Genomic DNA, 17952 nt, shown 5'->3' on the forward strand with positions numbered 1-17952 from the left:
GTGGAAATCCTTAAAGATGTACTTCATTCAATGCCATTCTCATTCACATTTCCCTAAACTGACCTAGTTACCACACAAAATCGGACACCAACAACGAATTTCTTACTTTAAGAAACACTTGACAAAATCCACAAGGATGAGTATTCTTTATTAAATAACATGACTTCATTTACAATATACATTTTTATCAATAAGCAGTTTTATACTAATGTTATCATACCGTGTGTACATCAGGTAAGACAGGACTCGTGTCCTGAGAACACTTTTTGCCTCCAGAAGACAATTTAGTTGTATCCGCAACTTCACCATTGGGCAAAATACCGTCTGCAAACCATACTCTCCTCTGTTCTCTGGAACACAGACCTAGTGCCAATTAAGAAAGGTGGGGAGAGGCTGGAATTAGGTAATGTGCTCATTATCAGCACAGCAAAGCCATGTTAATATGTTTAGAAACTTTTCAACTATTTTAGTCTTTAAGAAGTGCCTACTGTCCTCCATCCATTACAGGGTCTATTACATACAATCTCATGGGCAGGAACTATAAGCATGGAACCTAGAACTCGGGAAATATATAAAAGAAGGAACTTTGACAGAGTTGGGAAATCAAATTCATAGACTAAAACAGAAGATGCATATGAGGAAGAAAAGGCCAAGAAGCAGGCAAGAGAGGGCGCCGTGGCAAAAAATATAAATCCCAGTACACATAAACACACCCAGATTGATAAAATTCAAAAATAGAGGACCATGACACATTCCTATTTATAAAACAAAGGACAGAATCACAACTCATATTCCAGAACTTTTTTAATGATACTCAAGATTTTAAAATCCAGTATAAAGCAATGACATTCTCTTAAAATTACCTTCAATACTTGGTTGTTTAAGTGCTGAGGTAGGTAAAGCTGATGGTGAAGGGGTGTTAGGTGCACTGGATATCTGGTTATCCTGAGAACTCTGGGCTGTGGCACATTCAGAGGAAATACTGGATTTAGTATTGGAACCAGTTGGACTCATCATTCTTTCAAATGCCTGTGCTAAATAAGTGAGAAAAAATATTAAACCCTCAGAACTTTTTACGACGTTAAGCTATTACTTTTCAAGTTTTGTAGGAAGGAAAGAAATGACAAGGCAAGAAACGGGAAGGAATTTTCAATCGTTCTTGATAAAGATATCATTCCAAGTATTAATATTTTATAAATATCTAGTATTTTTCCGTGATTAGAAACTAATCAATAACTATTCTGATTTGATTCCTTAGAAGTTGGACAGGTAATTTTCATCTATCTTCCTCTAAAGAAATAATGCTGGTTGCCCTCCCCCAAGGCCTCTTGAAACTCAAGTACCTTATCTTTCTCAAATGTCAAGCAACCACACAATTTCCATCCACAAAATACTGACATCATTCTCAATATCATGATATGTAAATGCCAAACTATCAGCTGCTTCCAATTTACTTAAAAGTATTTATTGCTTGCTCCTCCCAAGTTCATATCACCTCCCACCTTCCAGTCTCTTGTAAAAGCTACTGCATGAGCCTGAAACAGTCTTCAACTAATTTCCTCCAGAAAGCTTTTTCCAGTGGCCGTTATCTTGGTCAGCCACTCTGAGGACATGAGAATCATAGATCTATTAGCTAAAGATACCTCAGAGGTTACTTATCTAATTCCATATCATTTTACAGATGAGGAAAAATTGGGTTATGACTGGCCCCAGGTAAGCTAGGTAGTGAGCATCTGAAGGGGGACTTGAGTGTTGGTCCTCTTGACTACAAAGCCAGCGATCTTTCCTTTGCAAGACACCTTCCTTGACTTCTGGGAGTCATCTCCTTGTGACTGTAATCACTGATTCATGTACAATACATGCTAACTAACATAATTTCCTCTTTCTCCATATGTATTATATCAGCAAACACAGTGAAGGAAATTTTCTGTATTCAAAAGGACTAAAAAAAATACTTGGCCAGCAGTAGCTATACTCTTTTTACTCAAATGGCATGAATGAATTATTTTAAACTAAATTTCTTAAGAAGTAATGGTAATGACACTTCCAGATCCTTCATCAGGTTGGGTGGGGATTAAACAGGGTCATGGCAGAATTGACAAATTTTTAGTCAACAGAATAATTACATTCATTTTTCATTAAGAGAGCAATCTTCAAATTTTACACTTTTATGACAGCAATTATTGAAAATGCCAAGGAAGACAAAGAAAAACCAGCATGTTTTTTGAGTCACTATCCTTGTAAAGTTTTAAAAAATGAAAGAGGCAACATTCAGTATTGTAAAGACGATGATAAATCTGCAAAACATATTGAAATATTAAATTTGGGAGAAAAATACACATGCAACAAGAAATCTAAAACTGTCTTCACCTCTAAGCTAATAATACAATTTTGGAAGATCTGCCTCCATTTGGATTTAAGAGTTTTAATGCTATATATAGTCTTTTCCTTACTATGGAATTTAGAACCTTGATACATATATGTGTTCTGTAAATGTTTTTAGAAAATGACAATAAAAGCAACACTACTAGTAAGTAAAATTTAATATTTAGTAACTTTGATACTAATATTCATGAACTGTCATGCTTGAAAGTGAATGTTTCTTTTCCAGACTGAAAGCATTAACTGTGAAAGTGGAACAAAAAGGAGGGAAATCAAGCCTTCGAAAGTCCCAAATAAGTCAACACCAGGACTCTGCCTTAAGAAGATGTGGTAGTAATAAAATTTATTTTTAAGCTAGGCAATTATCAAAAGAAAAAAGGGTGTTAAAATATTTGTATACACTTACCCCTACTAATAGACTCATAGCAGATAATACAGACTCTTGCTTCTTTTTCCATATATTGGAGTTTGCACTTCCTGCTACAACAGACACCACAAAATACCTAAACAAAAATAAATACTGATTTTAAATATTTGTCCTACAGGATACTCTTTTTTCAAAAGCCAGAAATTTTGCTGGGACATACAAACTATTTTTCTGATTGTATAATAAAAGATGGTCGTTCAGATCTATTCCTTTGCAATTTTAGTTTCTACAATTTTAAAGTAACACAAAGAATTCCTTAGTGACCATTATGATAAGTAGTCAAATAAAAAGAATTTTTCCTTAAGTGTATGAAACTTTAAGGTTTCCCTGATTATTTTTAATTTTCATGTACAATACTCTATAATTATCTTCTACAAAAAATACTAAATCAAAAATGTTACAGGAAAACAAACAAAAAAACAGCATTACTTTCCATTACTAGTGAACCTTCTACAATTTGCAACTGATTAGCTCAATTAGTTATACTATGTTAATCTTTCCATCATTATAATTTGGTCCCTATAGGAAGTAGTTACTTTCTTCTTTTTTCTATGACAACACACTACCAGTCCTGCTTTAAAAAATGCCCCAATAATCGCATGATTAGGTTCAGTAGATTTTGAATTCTGCCACTGCCACTACTTATGTAACCCTGACCACCTGACTTCTCTCTGGGTCTCAGTTTCCTCAGTCTGTAAAATGGGAAGTGAAAGAAGTTTGTACTAAATTGTGAAATAGACAAAATGCCCTTATATTCCCATCTAAGAATAGACTACACTTTTATGAATTTCATATATTCCCCAGTTAAGAATGCCTTTTTACTTCCTTACTGTAATCCACATGTACAAACATTATCAATCAGACCATAAAATGACTACAGGGTTTTAAATATTACCATAATAATCACTAGAAGAAAATGAGAGTGACGATAAAGTCCATCATACAATCGTATTATAGTGGGCAATAAGTCACCAGTTTCCTTTACATGAGAATGTTCAAAAACAGGTTTCTAACGAGGAAGAAAAAAACTTTTTAACTTGTATAACTTACTTTCCCACATGCTCGGCAGTGGTGGCGCCTTTTTGTAAAAGTAAATTTGACTTGGCAGTTCATACAGTTTGGAGCTTCCGAATCAGGAACCCAGGAAGGCTGTTTTTGCCCTAAAACTACACCTTCCCTACAAGACTTTTCAGCTAAAGGAACAACATCTGTGTTTGTTCGTGTGAAATTGTCTCCAGCTTCCAAGCTGTCAACATTGTGGCTAACATAGGGTTCAGCGGCAGTGTCTACAAAACAAGCTTTGGAGGTGACAGAATTTGGTACGCTGGGCTCCATTTCTGCTACATTTTGTGCTTTGGGCTTGCTCAGGTCCTTTGGACTCATTGTTCTTGATGGAAAGTTAAGTATTTGCTTAGGTCTGGCTCCTCCAGCATGTGCCATGTGATGACTGCTGTCAGAGCTAGACGATTCATTAACAACCTCAGGCTTATTGTCGGACATCCCTTGCTGAACAGGAAAGAAATCTTTTTCTCCTACAGACGAATGACCGTCTTCTGGTGTACACTGCTTATCAAGTGTTCCACAAATACTAGTGATGGGAGAAACTCCACTCATTACTACTTCTTTATTATTTAAATACATATCATTGGTCTTTTCCCTATCTAGGTCTTTCACATGTATTTCATTCAAGTGAGAGTCCACATTATTTGTATTTTCTTCCAAGGACTTTACACTAGTGGTCTGAAGATACTGTTCAGTTAGAAAGGCATCAAGTTCAGCATCACTAATCAGAGTGTCACTTGTTATGTCTTCCTCAATATTAAAGTAATCTAACTCCTTCCTAATAATACCACTGTTTGAAAAAGTGTTTCCTTCACGATGATCATGAAATGAAAGAATATCATCAGAATGCTCTACTTTGGAGTCGGTTGTAATAGAAAAATCAGTGTAATGGTGTTCAGAAGGCTCCGTTCTGCTCATCGTCTGGCCAAGATTCACTTTTTCACCTACCAGGTTTTCAACAAACATTTGGTCAGTTATGCTTGTATGTTCGCCTTTTTGAGAGGGTTCAGTGTCTTTAACGGGTTCCTCATCTAAAACAATACCCTTGGGTATATCTTCATGTATAGTGATGACATCCTGTTTCAGGCTATCAACTTGATCCTTCTGAGGCAAACGATCACTCTGATCTTCACTCTCGGTAAGTGAGCCACACATAGACACAGATATTGGAAGGCAGGACAATGAGGATTCTACTTCTTTACTTGAAATATGTAAAGTGGAAGAGGCATCTTGGAGCATATCGTCACTTTGAAGGTCAAAATTGCATGAACTTTCTTCTGCAGGTGGTTTTCTAAATAAAGGGCTCCTACCCTCCTGAAGGGAGGAATCGGGCAAGCCAGTCTTCTGATCGCTTGTATTTGAATCGTTTACGCCTACGCCTTCACTCTGGGGATGATCACAAGCTATAACACTCGCGCTTTCTATTTCCTTGGACTCTGATGCCTGATTTCTGCTTGCCACCCTGACCTCCTGTCTTACCAAAGATTTCTCTTTTAACAACTCACAAGGCAAGTTCTGTTTTTTGTCTTTGGAATCAAATGTTTTGGAATTCTGCTGTGTCAAGGCATACGCAGAGTTAAGGCCAGCAGTTTGTTCTCGTTGATCATTTATCTTTTTATCCTCTAAACTGGCCGTTCTATTGTGATCACATGACTCTAAAAATGATGTATCTGTTTTGAAACTCGATTCTATGGTAACAATGTTTTCTGATCTTTGTGATACGGAGTTGCCTTCATCATTTTGTTCTTCTGAAACATCTTCTGAAGAAGCACAAATAGTAGCTGGTAAAACAGACAAATTTAAGCCAATCAATGAATCTGTATTGGCTTGGAAATTATCTGGCAGTAATGCTTGAATGTCTTCATGACTGTTTGTTACATGAACCAAATTGCCCATATCACTGATAAGATCACAGACTGGTATGCCACACCGTCCTAGGCTTAAAGGTTGGACTTCGTCTGAAGAGCCACCATCCACAGTAGAGAGAAGATCAAGACCAGTTACATTTTTTTCATTTTGTATTGAAGATGTTAGTCCTCCAAGCTTTTTTCCATTTGTTGTTGCCTGATTTGCTCCACAGAATATTTCTGAGTTGGTACATGGCTGATCTTTGGGTACTGGTGAAACTGGTTGTGAGGAAGGCAATTCTGAAGAAACTGAACAGTAGTTGGAATTGTATGAACTTTCTGCCATGTGGTAGTGATCATGTTCATCTATTCAAAATGAAGACACAAAATTAAATGCATAATTTTTCTTTATCTACCTTATCTCAACCCACAAACCAAAAGAAAAATAAATGATCTTTTAAAATATTAACATTTTTGTTACATTTTCTAAGATATTTAAATTAAGAAAATTTTCAGTTTTTACAACTTATTCTTAATTTTACTTTTACCAGTCAGTTTCACTGTTTCTAAATGTAATTATTATTTCTGCTAAAGGGAAGCAACAGTCATGATTACACTTCCTAAAATCTAGGCTGATTTAAAGTGTATTTTTGTTCAAATATTTGAGGATGAGTGGAACAAGGTTATAGGAATTCAAGATATTTCAAATAACATAACCAAATTTTGAAATACAGATTCATTAAAAGGGGGGGGGGAGATAATAAGGAAAAAGACTTGTATAAGAATATTCATAGCTGCGCTCTTTGTGGTGGCCAAACATTGGAAAATGAGGGGATGCCCATCAATTGGGGAATGGCTGAACAAAATGAGGTGTATGGTATATGGAATACTATTGTGCTCAAAGGAATAATAAACTGGAGGGATTCCATGGAGACTGGAACAACCTCCAGGAAGTGATGCAGAGCGAGAGGAGCAGAACCAGGAGAACATTGTACACAGAGACTGATACACTGTGGCACAATCTAATGTAACTGACTTCTCCATTAGTGGCAATGGGGTGACCCTGAACAACCCGGAGGGATCTAAGAGAAAAAACACTATCCACAAGCAGAGGATAAACTGTGGGAGTAAAAACACCGAGGAAAGGCAATTGCTTGACTACAGGGGTGGAGGGGATATGACTGAGGAGAGACTCTAAATGAACATTCTAGTGCAAATACCAACAGCATGGAAATGGGTTCAAATCAAGAACACACATAATCCCAGTGGAATCATGCATCAGCTATTGGGGGGGGAGGGGGATGATCTTTGTCTCCAGTGAATAATGTTTGGAAATGCTAAAAAAAAATTAATTAAAAAAAGGGGGAGGGGGAGTGCCTAGTTTTCTCAATTCTGACAACATCTTCCTTAGTCCTCACAACACTATAAGCTGAAAGCATCATTTCTCATAATAACAGAAAATAAATGTCATGGTGTCTGGCACAGAGCTGCTCTTGCTAAACTTATCTCTTTTGATCATGCTTCCCTTATGAGACAGGAAAGATATACTAGGTTTTAAAGGTATTTTCTTCATAGCTTAAGGCCAAGTAAACAAAAGTCTATTCTCCTTCCCTTCTAAAAGTGTTACTGTGCTACAAACTACATTTAAAATAAGATTAAACTAAAATTGATATAACAAGATAAAACTCTGCATAGGAGACATAACAAAAGTTAAAAACATAATTTCCTATAAAGAAAATGAAAGTTAAATTCTGTCCCATTTCCCTGGAATGGCACAAATGAAAAACAAACCTGTGCTTTGTTCAAAATCGTCAAGGAGTTTGTCCAAGTCATTGACAGCAGCTTTAAAATAACTGTCCATCCTAGTTGTAGTTAATAAGATTTTAGCACTCTTGCACCTACCAAAAAAAGTACAATATTTAATTTATAAGTATTTCTTGATCATATATTGTACACAAAGTATTACATTTAGTGCTATGGAATTTTTTTTAAAATACACCTGACTTTCGGCTTAAAATACATTGGATAAAGGAAATACAATATATGTAAAACAATTGTAGCAGCACAGCAAATGAAAATGACATACTACAAATTGCATACCTAAAAAGAATAGATAGAACTCAGAATAAAAGAGTGATTTAGAAAGGACTGGGATTAAAGAATTACTTTCTAGAAGAAATAAGTTTTGAGTTAGGTCTTTAAAAGTTCTGAGGAACACAAAATATTAGAGATGAGAAAAAAACATCCTATGTACTAAAACAGATTTGCTTTTGTTGGGATGTAAAGGTCGAAATAGACAATAATGGTAAAAATAAAAGTTTTATAGATAACTAAGATCAATGGCGAGAACTTTAAACAAGGGAAAACTGCAGATTCTTAAGCAAACTGACAATAAAAGCTAAAATTATTTTAACAATTGTGTTAAGACAATGGAATGGAGAGAGGGAAGGCTGCTAGCAAGGTGTTGCTATAAACTAGGTGCAAGATAAAAGTATTTTAGATTGGTTGTTACAGAAATAAAAGAGGATACATTTAAAAGGGCACTACTGAGAAAAAAATTTTCAGAGTTGGATAAAAGAATTGGCTAGAGATTGGCAGTTTTAAAAAGTGAGAAACATATCTGAAGTCTTCACAGGCAAAAATGATACTGGGAAAAGGCGATTCTCACAAATTTCATGTGTCAGAAGGTTATGAAAGTACATATAAATGCCTGGGAAAGCAATTCAAAAGAGGATGAGGTCAGGGTTAAAGGCATAAAAATTAAAAAGAATTGCCTTAATATACTAGTCAAGATTCATTGCTAAAGGCAGCCAGGTGGCGAAATGGATATGACTGTTGCACCTAGAATTAGGATGACCCAAGTTCAAATTCAAACAACTTCACTAGCTCTGTGACTCTGGGAGAATTACTTAACCTCTGTCTACCTCAGTTTCCTCAGTTACCTCAGTGGTAAAAGGGAATAGTAATAGCACCTTCTTTGCAAGGTTGCTGTAAGAATCAAATGAGGTATTTGTAAAAAGTCCCACATAGTAGATACAACATACTTATTCTTTCATTCCTTGCCCTCTACTTTTATAGTACAACCAGACCCCATTGTCAATCAAAGAGACCTGAAATATGAAGCATGAAAGGGAATTATAATTATCACTGTTATCATCAACAGAAACCTCAAAAGTTATCACTCCAAACTTCACTATCAAACTCAAAAATTTAGCTAACACTTTTCATAGGATTTAGACCTGGAAAGGAACTTAGTAATAATGCAATACTCTTCTCTCTACAGATGAGGAAACTGAAGTGCAGAAAAGCTGGGTTGCCCAAAGTAAGTGGCAAAGCTGAGATCCAAACCAAGTTCTCCTTGACTTCTCATTCTTATCACCACCACTACTCAGTCAAAGATGGTTTTGTTCTCTCCTAGCCAGCTAATCCCCATCCCTGGGCAATTCCCACAATCCACTAAACCTGCACCTAGGCCATTAGTGTTGCTGGAGCTGGTGACAAAACTTTGCCAATTTTACTTTTAAAAAAAGATAATATAAACTTTGCTGGACACACACTACTACAAGACCATACTAAAGGTAAGCACACTTAACCCTTTTTGTGTCATGAACTGATTTGGTGAAGCCTATACACTCTACCTGAGAATATTCTCAAATGCTTTAAATAAAATACATAGAATTACAAAGAAAACCAATTATCCTGAAGCAATCAACATTTTTTGAGGTTATCTCAAGAATCCCTGGATCAAACAACTGTTAAAGGCCCTTTCAACTTAAAAATTTTGTGCTTTAATAAAGACAAATAAGTTGTCTAAGTTTTCAACAAAAAGGAGAGGGAAAGTCTGAAAACTACAGACAAATGAACTTGACTCAAATTCCTGGAAAAATTTTAGAAGTAAGATTTAAAAAGAAGAGCTAGTAAAACAGAAAAGTAACTAATGATCACAAAAAGCCATTACAAATAGCTTTTATCAAGCACAGATCATTCCAACCTATCCTGATTCTCTCCATCTTTTTTTGCATAGCATTTTAATAATCTTCAGAAAATACATATATTTTATAAATAGGTTACAAAAACAATTGATCATAAAGTCTTTGGAAGTGGCTGAATAGAAAGCAAACTGCTAATTTGACTGGACCTCCATATTCACCAAACAGTCTTTCTTCCTCAATATGGTCAGGATTTATTGGTGCTTTTTTTTTTTAAACCTCATTGTCACTTCTCAATTCTTCTCTCCTTAGAACTATCTGGCATAAAAATTAAGTAGAATTAGGAAAAAAACTGACCCTGTTTGAGAATGTATGCCTTATTCGGTACCTGTAGTCTACTACCTCCCTAATGGAGGGGACATATATTTTACCATTAGTTCTCCTGGAATAAAGATTGGTTATTACACTGACCTGAAGTCAGATGTCTTTTTAAATTTCTTTTCCTTTTACATTACTCAATTTATTGAGTATACTGTTCTCTTGACCCAGGTTATTTCATACTGTATCAGTTCCATGCAAGATTTCCCATCTGGTTCTTAATTCAATTTTCTCATTTTGTAGAGAGTAATAATATTCCATTGTACTTTGCTTCCAATAGCTTCCTTAGGGTATATGCCCATTAACTGGCTCATTGAACCAAAAGGACTGAAAAGCAATGACTTTTCTAGCACAATTCCAAATTGTTTTCCAACATCATTAGACAAATTAACAATTCTTTCAACAGTGTATTAGTCTTTTTTCTTAAAATCCCTTCACAAATGTCTATTTTTGCCTTTTATCACCTTTGCTAAATTTGCTTAGAATGAGGTTACCTAACCTCTTAGTTATTTTAATTTACATTTGTACTATTATTAATGTTTTAGAGTATTTCTATATCAGTTTTGGTGGTTTTCATCATTTGAAAATTTTCCTATCCTCTGAAAGCTTAAAGATAGTACAATCAAGTGGTTTTCAAAGTTAACAATGATAGAACCAATAGAAGAAGTCATTAATGAATCATTATCAGTTATAAGTTTTCAAATATATATGTTATTTAATATTTTATCAATTATTTGGATAAAGACCTCAAGGGCATACTTCTCAAGAATGCAGATAATAGGAAACTGGAAATGATAACACAATAGAAAACAAAATAAGAATCCAATAAGGTTCTGACACATTAGAAAGATGGGCCATATGTAATATGACGAAATTTAATTGGAATCAGTATCAAGTTATACACTTGAACTAAAAAAATAAATGTTACAAGTACAAAATGGGAAAGATATACTTAAATGGTGACTTGTCTGAAAAAAAAAAAGTATGGATGTTCTATATTGCAAATTCAATATGAGCCAGAAAGGCAGAAGTAATCTAAAACTTCAGGTAGAAGTACAGCATCCAGAAGGAAGGATTTTAAATTGGAAGATATTTTGGAATTTACCTAGAACCCCTTCATTTTATAGATAAATTGAGGGCTAGAAAAATTAAGTGGCTTGCCCAAGATCACAGAGATAGTAGTAAGTAAAAAGGTAGAGATTCAATTCCAGGTCCTCTGGATAGTGACAATCCTTCTATACTTTGATAAGGCTACCGGTAAATACTATATGGATGTGTGCCAGAAATTTAGAAAGAATGCCAAATTTGGCAATACCCAGAAGATGATAATTAATATGGTAAAGGAACTAGAGATTGTGAAGATCAATTGAAAGAATTAAGGATGTAAAGTCTAGAGCAAAGGTAACACACACACAAGTCAGCAACATTCCAGAATGTAATGGAACCAGATTAAAATGTAATAAAGTAAATAAAAATGTAATAGAACATACAATGTTAATATGTAGTTTTCTAAGTTCATATGAGACCACAATAACCCTTATTGTACAGTGGGATCCTTTCTGAATTACACTACCTCTCTAGTACATTTAAGACTTCGGGAAACAGTGGATTGGTGGGAGGGGAGGGAATGCACATAAATCTTATAACCATGAAAAAATATTGTGAATTAACTAATTAAATAAAAATTTTTTAATTAAATTAAATTTTAAAAAGTCTCGGGGAAAGAGGGTAACATAAGTGTTTTCAAATATTTGATATTATATTCACCACTATCATGGTGAAGAGGAGCTAGACTAATTCTAACTAACCCCAGATAGCCAAATGGGAATAAGAGGCAGAAGTTACAGAGTCAGATTTTGGCTTGGGGAAAAATCTGTGGCACGCATGCCAGAGGGGGCACTCGGAGCCCTCTCTGGGTACGTGTGCTATTGTCCCAGCACAGAGTTCATTACTAGAAAGTCAAAGGGCCTGGGGATGGGCTGCTCCCCCTCTCCCTTTCCATGTGCACCTGAGGACATTTCTCACATCACCCACCCCTCTAATATCACTAGTATAGATGAAAACTTCCTGACAAAGCTACCCAAAAGCAAATTGAGCTGTCTTGAAACATAATCATTTTCTAGATAGTGATTAAGAAAAAGCTGGCTGAGTAAATGTTGGGGATGGTACCAAAAGGATTATAATTTTTGGTAAGATGTGGGTTAGACTAAACAGAACAACTTTCTATTTCAGGAACTAACTCGAAAATGTTCTGATTCTGTCACTAACTAAACCAAGAAACTCCTAGGATACTTTCAGCTCTAAAATCCTGTGGTTCTACACCTGGACATTTTTTATGAATCTGTAAACTAATGAGTGTGGGTAGAACTCCACTAGTATAGCTTATAACCTGTCTAAATATTCAGGTCCATGTCTTTACACAAATTCTTCAAAGAGCATCTTTCCAACACCTTAGTAACCTTTCTGTGGTCTTTTAATATTTCAAAGATAACCAGGGCAACATTGTCGATGTTTTCTGTTTATTTTCCAGTTATATTTTTTAACATAAATTTTTAATAAGATTTTATTTTGTTTACATATGGCTTATATTTCTCCCTTAACTCCACCTCTTCCATCCCAGAGAGCCATATCATATTTTTGAAAGAAAAAAGGGGAAGAGAAAAAAGCTAATAGCAAAAATTGTTAGTATATTTTTAAAATCTGGAAAATATATTCTATTTTCGACACCCTTGGACACATCTCTGCAAAGTAGTTGAGAGAGATGCCCTATCATTTCTCTTCTTTGGGGTCATATTTGTTCTTTGTTATTTTGTAGTATTCATTTTCAGTTGGTTTGGGGCTGTTATTCTTTCCATTTGTATCATTACAGTGATTATGCATATTGTCTTAATTCTGCTTCCCTCTGTCACTTCCTGTAAATCTTTCCATATTTCTCTTGTAAACAATAATCTAAGCAACTTCAGCTTATATTCACTATGCCTTTTTTATGCCTCTACATAACTATATATTCACTGCATGTCATCCTATTAATTAGTATTTTATTGAAAAATTATAATCAATAATCATAATTGTGAGTAAAATAACAAAGAAAAACCCTTGAAGTGCCTGGCAAAAACATCCTTGCCAAGGGGAGTTGTGCACATGCCTCCAGCATTCTAGTCCTAGAATGTGCCAGACATTATGATAGCTCAATTGATTTTAAAGTTACAATAGTGACTTTGGCTTGTACCATATATGGAATAGATGATTATTTCATAGAATAGAGAGAAGAAAAAGACCTGACCTTCTTGAAGAAGACCATCTAAAAGATGAAAACGTTGATTGCCTCTTCTATGAAGAAATATTCAGAAGACACTCCACTTTTAAGGTAGAATCCAGGATCTGTGCAAATTGACTCTATATGTACAAGATGGTAGGTGAACTCTGGGTCTCTGGCTAAACTCAGACAGACCTAGACCCTGACATTTTGTAATTTACAACTTTCTACAATAATATGTCAGTATGGCTCAGATAATTGCTTCCCTGTATTTGTTTTTCATTTTTATACTATATTATTTTCTTGGCTTTGATCATTTCTCTCTTCATCAGTTGACAGAAATCCTCTCATGCTTCTCTGAATTCATGTTTTGTCAGTTCTTAAAACACAGTAACATTGCTTTACATTAATAAATTATACATATTCTTAACAATATCTTATACACAATTTCTTGCATTTAAAGTCATTAATGATGTGATGCTATCATTTATGTCCATCACACATCTTTCCATTATCCTTTGGATTACTGGGTGCTTTTTATTTTTCTACAATTATTATGTCATATATTGCAACCATGAAACATCACCAAGAGGATATGATTATGATGGCAGAAAGGAACAATTTGGGATTACTGAAAGTGCAATGTAATTTCCCAAATGAGATTCAATGGACCACTCTCTTTTTATTCTGGGCCAAGTTTATCATCCAGGGGAAGTGCCAGTTGAAAAGAAGAAACAAATACTCTAAAGAGACTAAGGCAAATGGCTACCCATTCAATTCTTATTTTATCTTGGCAATAAACATTAATCATTCATTTAGGGCTTTGTTTTGTGGATAACAAAGTCAGTCTCCTTATCCCCAAGTTGTATTTTCCCTGTGTAAAACTGTATGTACCTTAATTAATTATATTTAAAACAATCCATTGGGGAGACTGGTCTCCCAAAGGATCACAGGGGAATATGTGCAGATGGAAAATTTGCCACACCTGAGCTAGATTCCTAACATTCTTTTAAGTTACATTCTCGTTTTACCTAAGTATGCTTGGGAGATAAATTTGGCTGAGGCCCACACTGAGTTCTGTGAATCTTTAAGACTACTCAGTCTATACCTTAGAAGATTGGGTTTAGCTATTACCTTATTGTAACAATGGAGATACTTGGTCTAACAAGAATCAGGAATGGATTGGGAACTTTTAAAATTATTCCACCCTACTCAGACAGTGCCTTAGGGGAAGATAAAGTTGAAAAATCCTGACTGAACAATGAAAGTCCCTAACTCATACCTTATAGTAAAGCTAGAACTTAAGATAGGTCTGTTTTTAGATCTAATACAAAAAGGTGTTAAGTACCTGTAAAGGTTAAATTAGCACCTAAAAAGGTCAAGTAACTTACAAAAGGCAAGCTTAACAAAGAGGTGTGAAGTACTCAGAAGATATAATCTAACCAGAGAAGGTGAGAACCAAAGAAGGTGAGAACTAAGAATGGGCAGTCCTGGAAAAAAGCATCTACTGTGATTGGTAGATGTGAAAATTTAGGGGAGGTGACATAAGAGAAAACTTCTTTAAAAGGAAGGGGTAAAAAGTCAGGAGGCAATTGAGTTCACAGTTGAATTGAGTTAGATTCTGAACTCAGTTTAGGAGATTCAGTGGAGGACTGGAGCTTGCTTGGAGATGGTCTTGTGATAAGTGATAAGACTGACTCCCTCTCCCTTAGGCTCAGAGAGGCCACTTTGGCCTAGGCCTTTAACTACTGCTTGGCTCAGCCTGAGCCAGAGCAGTTTAAATTAATTCTCTCTTTCTCTCTTTCTCTCTCTCCTTCCCTTAATTCCTTCTCTATTAATTAAAATCTCCATAAATCCCCAGCTGACTTGGGTATTTTCATATTTGGGAATTTCCCATGGTGACCACTTACTTAGAACTTAAATCAAAACACTAAAAATTATCCTTTTTTTGGCCTTTGCAGTTCAAGAAGATAATCACAATGTCATCCACAAAAATGGAGCACCTGGAAAATCTCACCAACAATAATGAATCTTTACAATTTGGACTTTTTACACATGGCATGCAGTATGACAATGGTAAATAACTTCAGCACCCAAAGATCTCTCCACTTCAGGTCTGCTTGGACACTGATAACCATGATATCATTAAATGTTTTTTAATCTTTACTTTTTGATATAAATTTATATCAATTATACATGTGAAATCATGCAAAATAGTTCTATATTAGCTATACTGAGAGCACAAAAAATAAAGGGAAAAAATGCAAGAAGATTATACTTTAATTTGCCCTCAGAGTTCATCAGTTCTCTCTCTGGAGGTGGATAGAATTTTTTTTTTAACCTTTACCTTCCATCTTATAATCAATACTGCGCAGTAAGGGCTAGGCAATGGGGGTTAAGTAATTTGCCCAGGGTCACACAGCTAGGAAGTGTCTGAGGCCAAATTGAAACCCAGGACCTCCCGTCTCTGGGCCTGGCTCTTTTTCATCATGATCACTATATTAATCAGAAGTCATTCACAGTTTATCATTATACAATATTGCTGTTATTGTAAACAATGATCCCCTGAATTTTCTCACTTCATTTTTCATCAGTTCATATAGGTCTTCCATGACTTTTTTCTGAAACTATCTCCCTCATCATTTCTTATATCACAGTAGTACTTCATAACTATCATATGCCACAATTTGTTCAGGCATTTCCAAGTGATGAGCATATCTTCAATTTTTAATTCTTTTGTATTACAAAAAGATTTGCTATAAATATTTATGTACATGTAGATCTTTTCCATTTTCTTTGGGGTACAGACCTAATGTAGTACTGCTGGGTCAGAGTCAAACTGGGTCACAGTTTTGTAGCTCTTTGGGCACAATCCCAAACTTTTCTATAGAATGATTGGATCAGTTCACAGCTCCACTAACAGTTTATAAGGGTACCTATTTTTCCTTATCCTCTCCACCATTTGTCATCTCTGAGAGGTTGTAAGGTGGTACCTCAGAGTTTTTTCAATTTGTATTTCTCTCATCAAAAAGTAATTTCAAGTATTTTTATATGAGTATAGATAGCTTTAATTTCTTCTTCTGAAAACTTCCTGTTCATTTCCTTTGATCATTTAACAACTGAGGAATGGCTCTTATTTTTATAAATTTGACAGTTCCCTATATTTGAGAACTAAGGGCTTTTATCAGAGAAACCTATAATAAAAAATTGATATTATTTCACTATCTATGGTACATTTCAGCAAAATTAAGTTTCCTTGATTATCTTTTAGAAAATTAGTTCTACTTCTGCTTTTCTTTAACTTCAGCAGAAGCATAATAGATTCTGCTCCAGTCCTTTATTTTAATTTTGTGTTTGGCTCTGTTTTAAGTGTGGCTTTTATAAACAACATATTGTTGGATTCTGGTTTGTAATCCATTCTACTATTTGCTTCCATTTTATGAGTGAGCTCATCTCATTCATATTCACAGTTATGATTACTGTATAATTTAGTTCCATCCTATTTTCTTCTCTGTATCCTTTTCTCTCTCTTTTTATCCTGCCAATCCTCAAATCTACTTTGCTTCTGCCTATCTTAATTCACCCTCTCTTTTATCATTCCCTGTCCTCCATCTCTTTTATCCCTTCCCCTTTTACTTCCCTCTTGGGTAAGAAATATTCCAGATGAATGTGTATGTGTGTGTATGTGTGTGTGTGTGTGTGAGAGAGAGAGAGAGAGAGAGAGAGAGTGTATGAATGTATATCTGTGTATACATAAATATATAAACACACTCTTCCTTCTTTAAACCAAGTCTTGAGTAAGGCTCAAGCACTGTCCATCATTCCTCTATTGTCCCCTCTACTATAAAAGCTCTTCCTGGCATGTCTACCCAAATAATCCTCCAACTATCTTGTTTGACAAGAGCATTGTATTAAAAGCTGAGATTTAAGATGTTTTCTGATCCAATGCCATAATTTAAAAGATGAGAAAACTGACCACTCAAAAAAGTTAAATGGCCTGCTTAGTTTCACCCAGACAGCAAATGACAAGTCAGACCTTGTAAGGGCTGATTTTTAAAGTTCAGCTCTTTTTTTTTTTTTCAAATTAGAAAATTCCTCAGAGAAAAACAAAACAAGTTCTCTACATCTTGTTTGGTTACAAATTCTTCCTTTCTTTATCCATAAGTCTGACAGGTAAACCTTTCAATGTTTCTCCAATTTGTTTGCAGTGGCATCCTTTATTTCTGAATCAAGTATTCATTTTGACTTTATCCTAGTGTATAGTGTGAGATGTTGTTGGTCCGTGCCTAATCTCTACCATACCGCTTTCCAATTTTCCCAGCAGTTTTTATCAAAAGGTGGATTTTTGTCCCAAAGGTTAGGATCTTTGGGTTTATCATAGACTGTCTTGCTGAGGTCACTTACCCCATATAAAGAGCATTTTTCATCATGAGTTCTTTGGAATTATCTTGGGTTATTATATTAACCAAATTAGAAAAGTCTTTCATAGATGAACATCATTACAATATTACCGTTACCATGTAGAATGGTCTCCTGCTTCTGTTCACTTTGCATCAGTAGCTCCCAGGTTTTTATGAGACCATTCTGTTCATTTCTTATAACACTATTGTGTTATAAGATATCTTGTCACACTCATATACCACACTTTGTTCAGCCATTCTCCAATTGATG

The 17952-nt window shown here is 35.0% G+C and overlaps 1 protein-coding gene and 1 long non-coding RNA gene across 3 annotated transcripts in view; one reads left to right on the forward strand and one right to left on the reverse strand.

Annotated features, from left to right (window-relative positions):
- Positions 1-2913, forward strand: part of LOC130458547 (uncharacterized) — a 39373-nt gene extending 36460 nt beyond the window's left edge. The window contains exon 2 of the long non-coding RNA XR_008917954.1: positions 2612-2913. This is a non-coding gene — a long non-coding RNA (uncharacterized LOC130458547). The remainder of the gene's footprint in view (positions 1-2611) is intronic.
- Positions 1-17952, reverse strand: part of ZFYVE16 (zinc finger FYVE-type containing 16) — a 75025-nt gene that overhangs the window by 31982 nt on the left and 25091 nt on the right. Inside the window, exons 2-6 of one of the 2 annotated variants that reach the window (XM_001365026.5) lie at positions 7510-7616; positions 3860-6084; positions 2789-2885; positions 864-1034; positions 221-363 (exon numbers count right to left, since the gene is read on the reverse strand). In XM_001365026.5, the coding sequence (XP_001365063.1) occupies positions 221-363; positions 864-1034; positions 2789-2885; positions 3860-6084; positions 7510-7579 (2706 nt within the window). In that variant the 5' untranslated portion in view covers positions 7580-7616. The remainder of the gene's footprint in view (positions 1-220; positions 364-863; positions 1035-2788; positions 2886-3859; positions 6085-7509; positions 7617-17952) is intronic. The other variant, XM_007486285.3, reaches the window with a different exon arrangement.

The sequence above is a fragment of the Monodelphis domestica genome, chromosome 3 (assembly GCF_027887165.1).
Source record: "Monodelphis domestica isolate mMonDom1 chromosome 3, mMonDom1.pri, whole genome shotgun sequence".
Lineage (NCBI taxonomy): Eukaryota > Metazoa > Chordata > Mammalia > Didelphimorphia > Didelphidae > Monodelphis > Monodelphis domestica.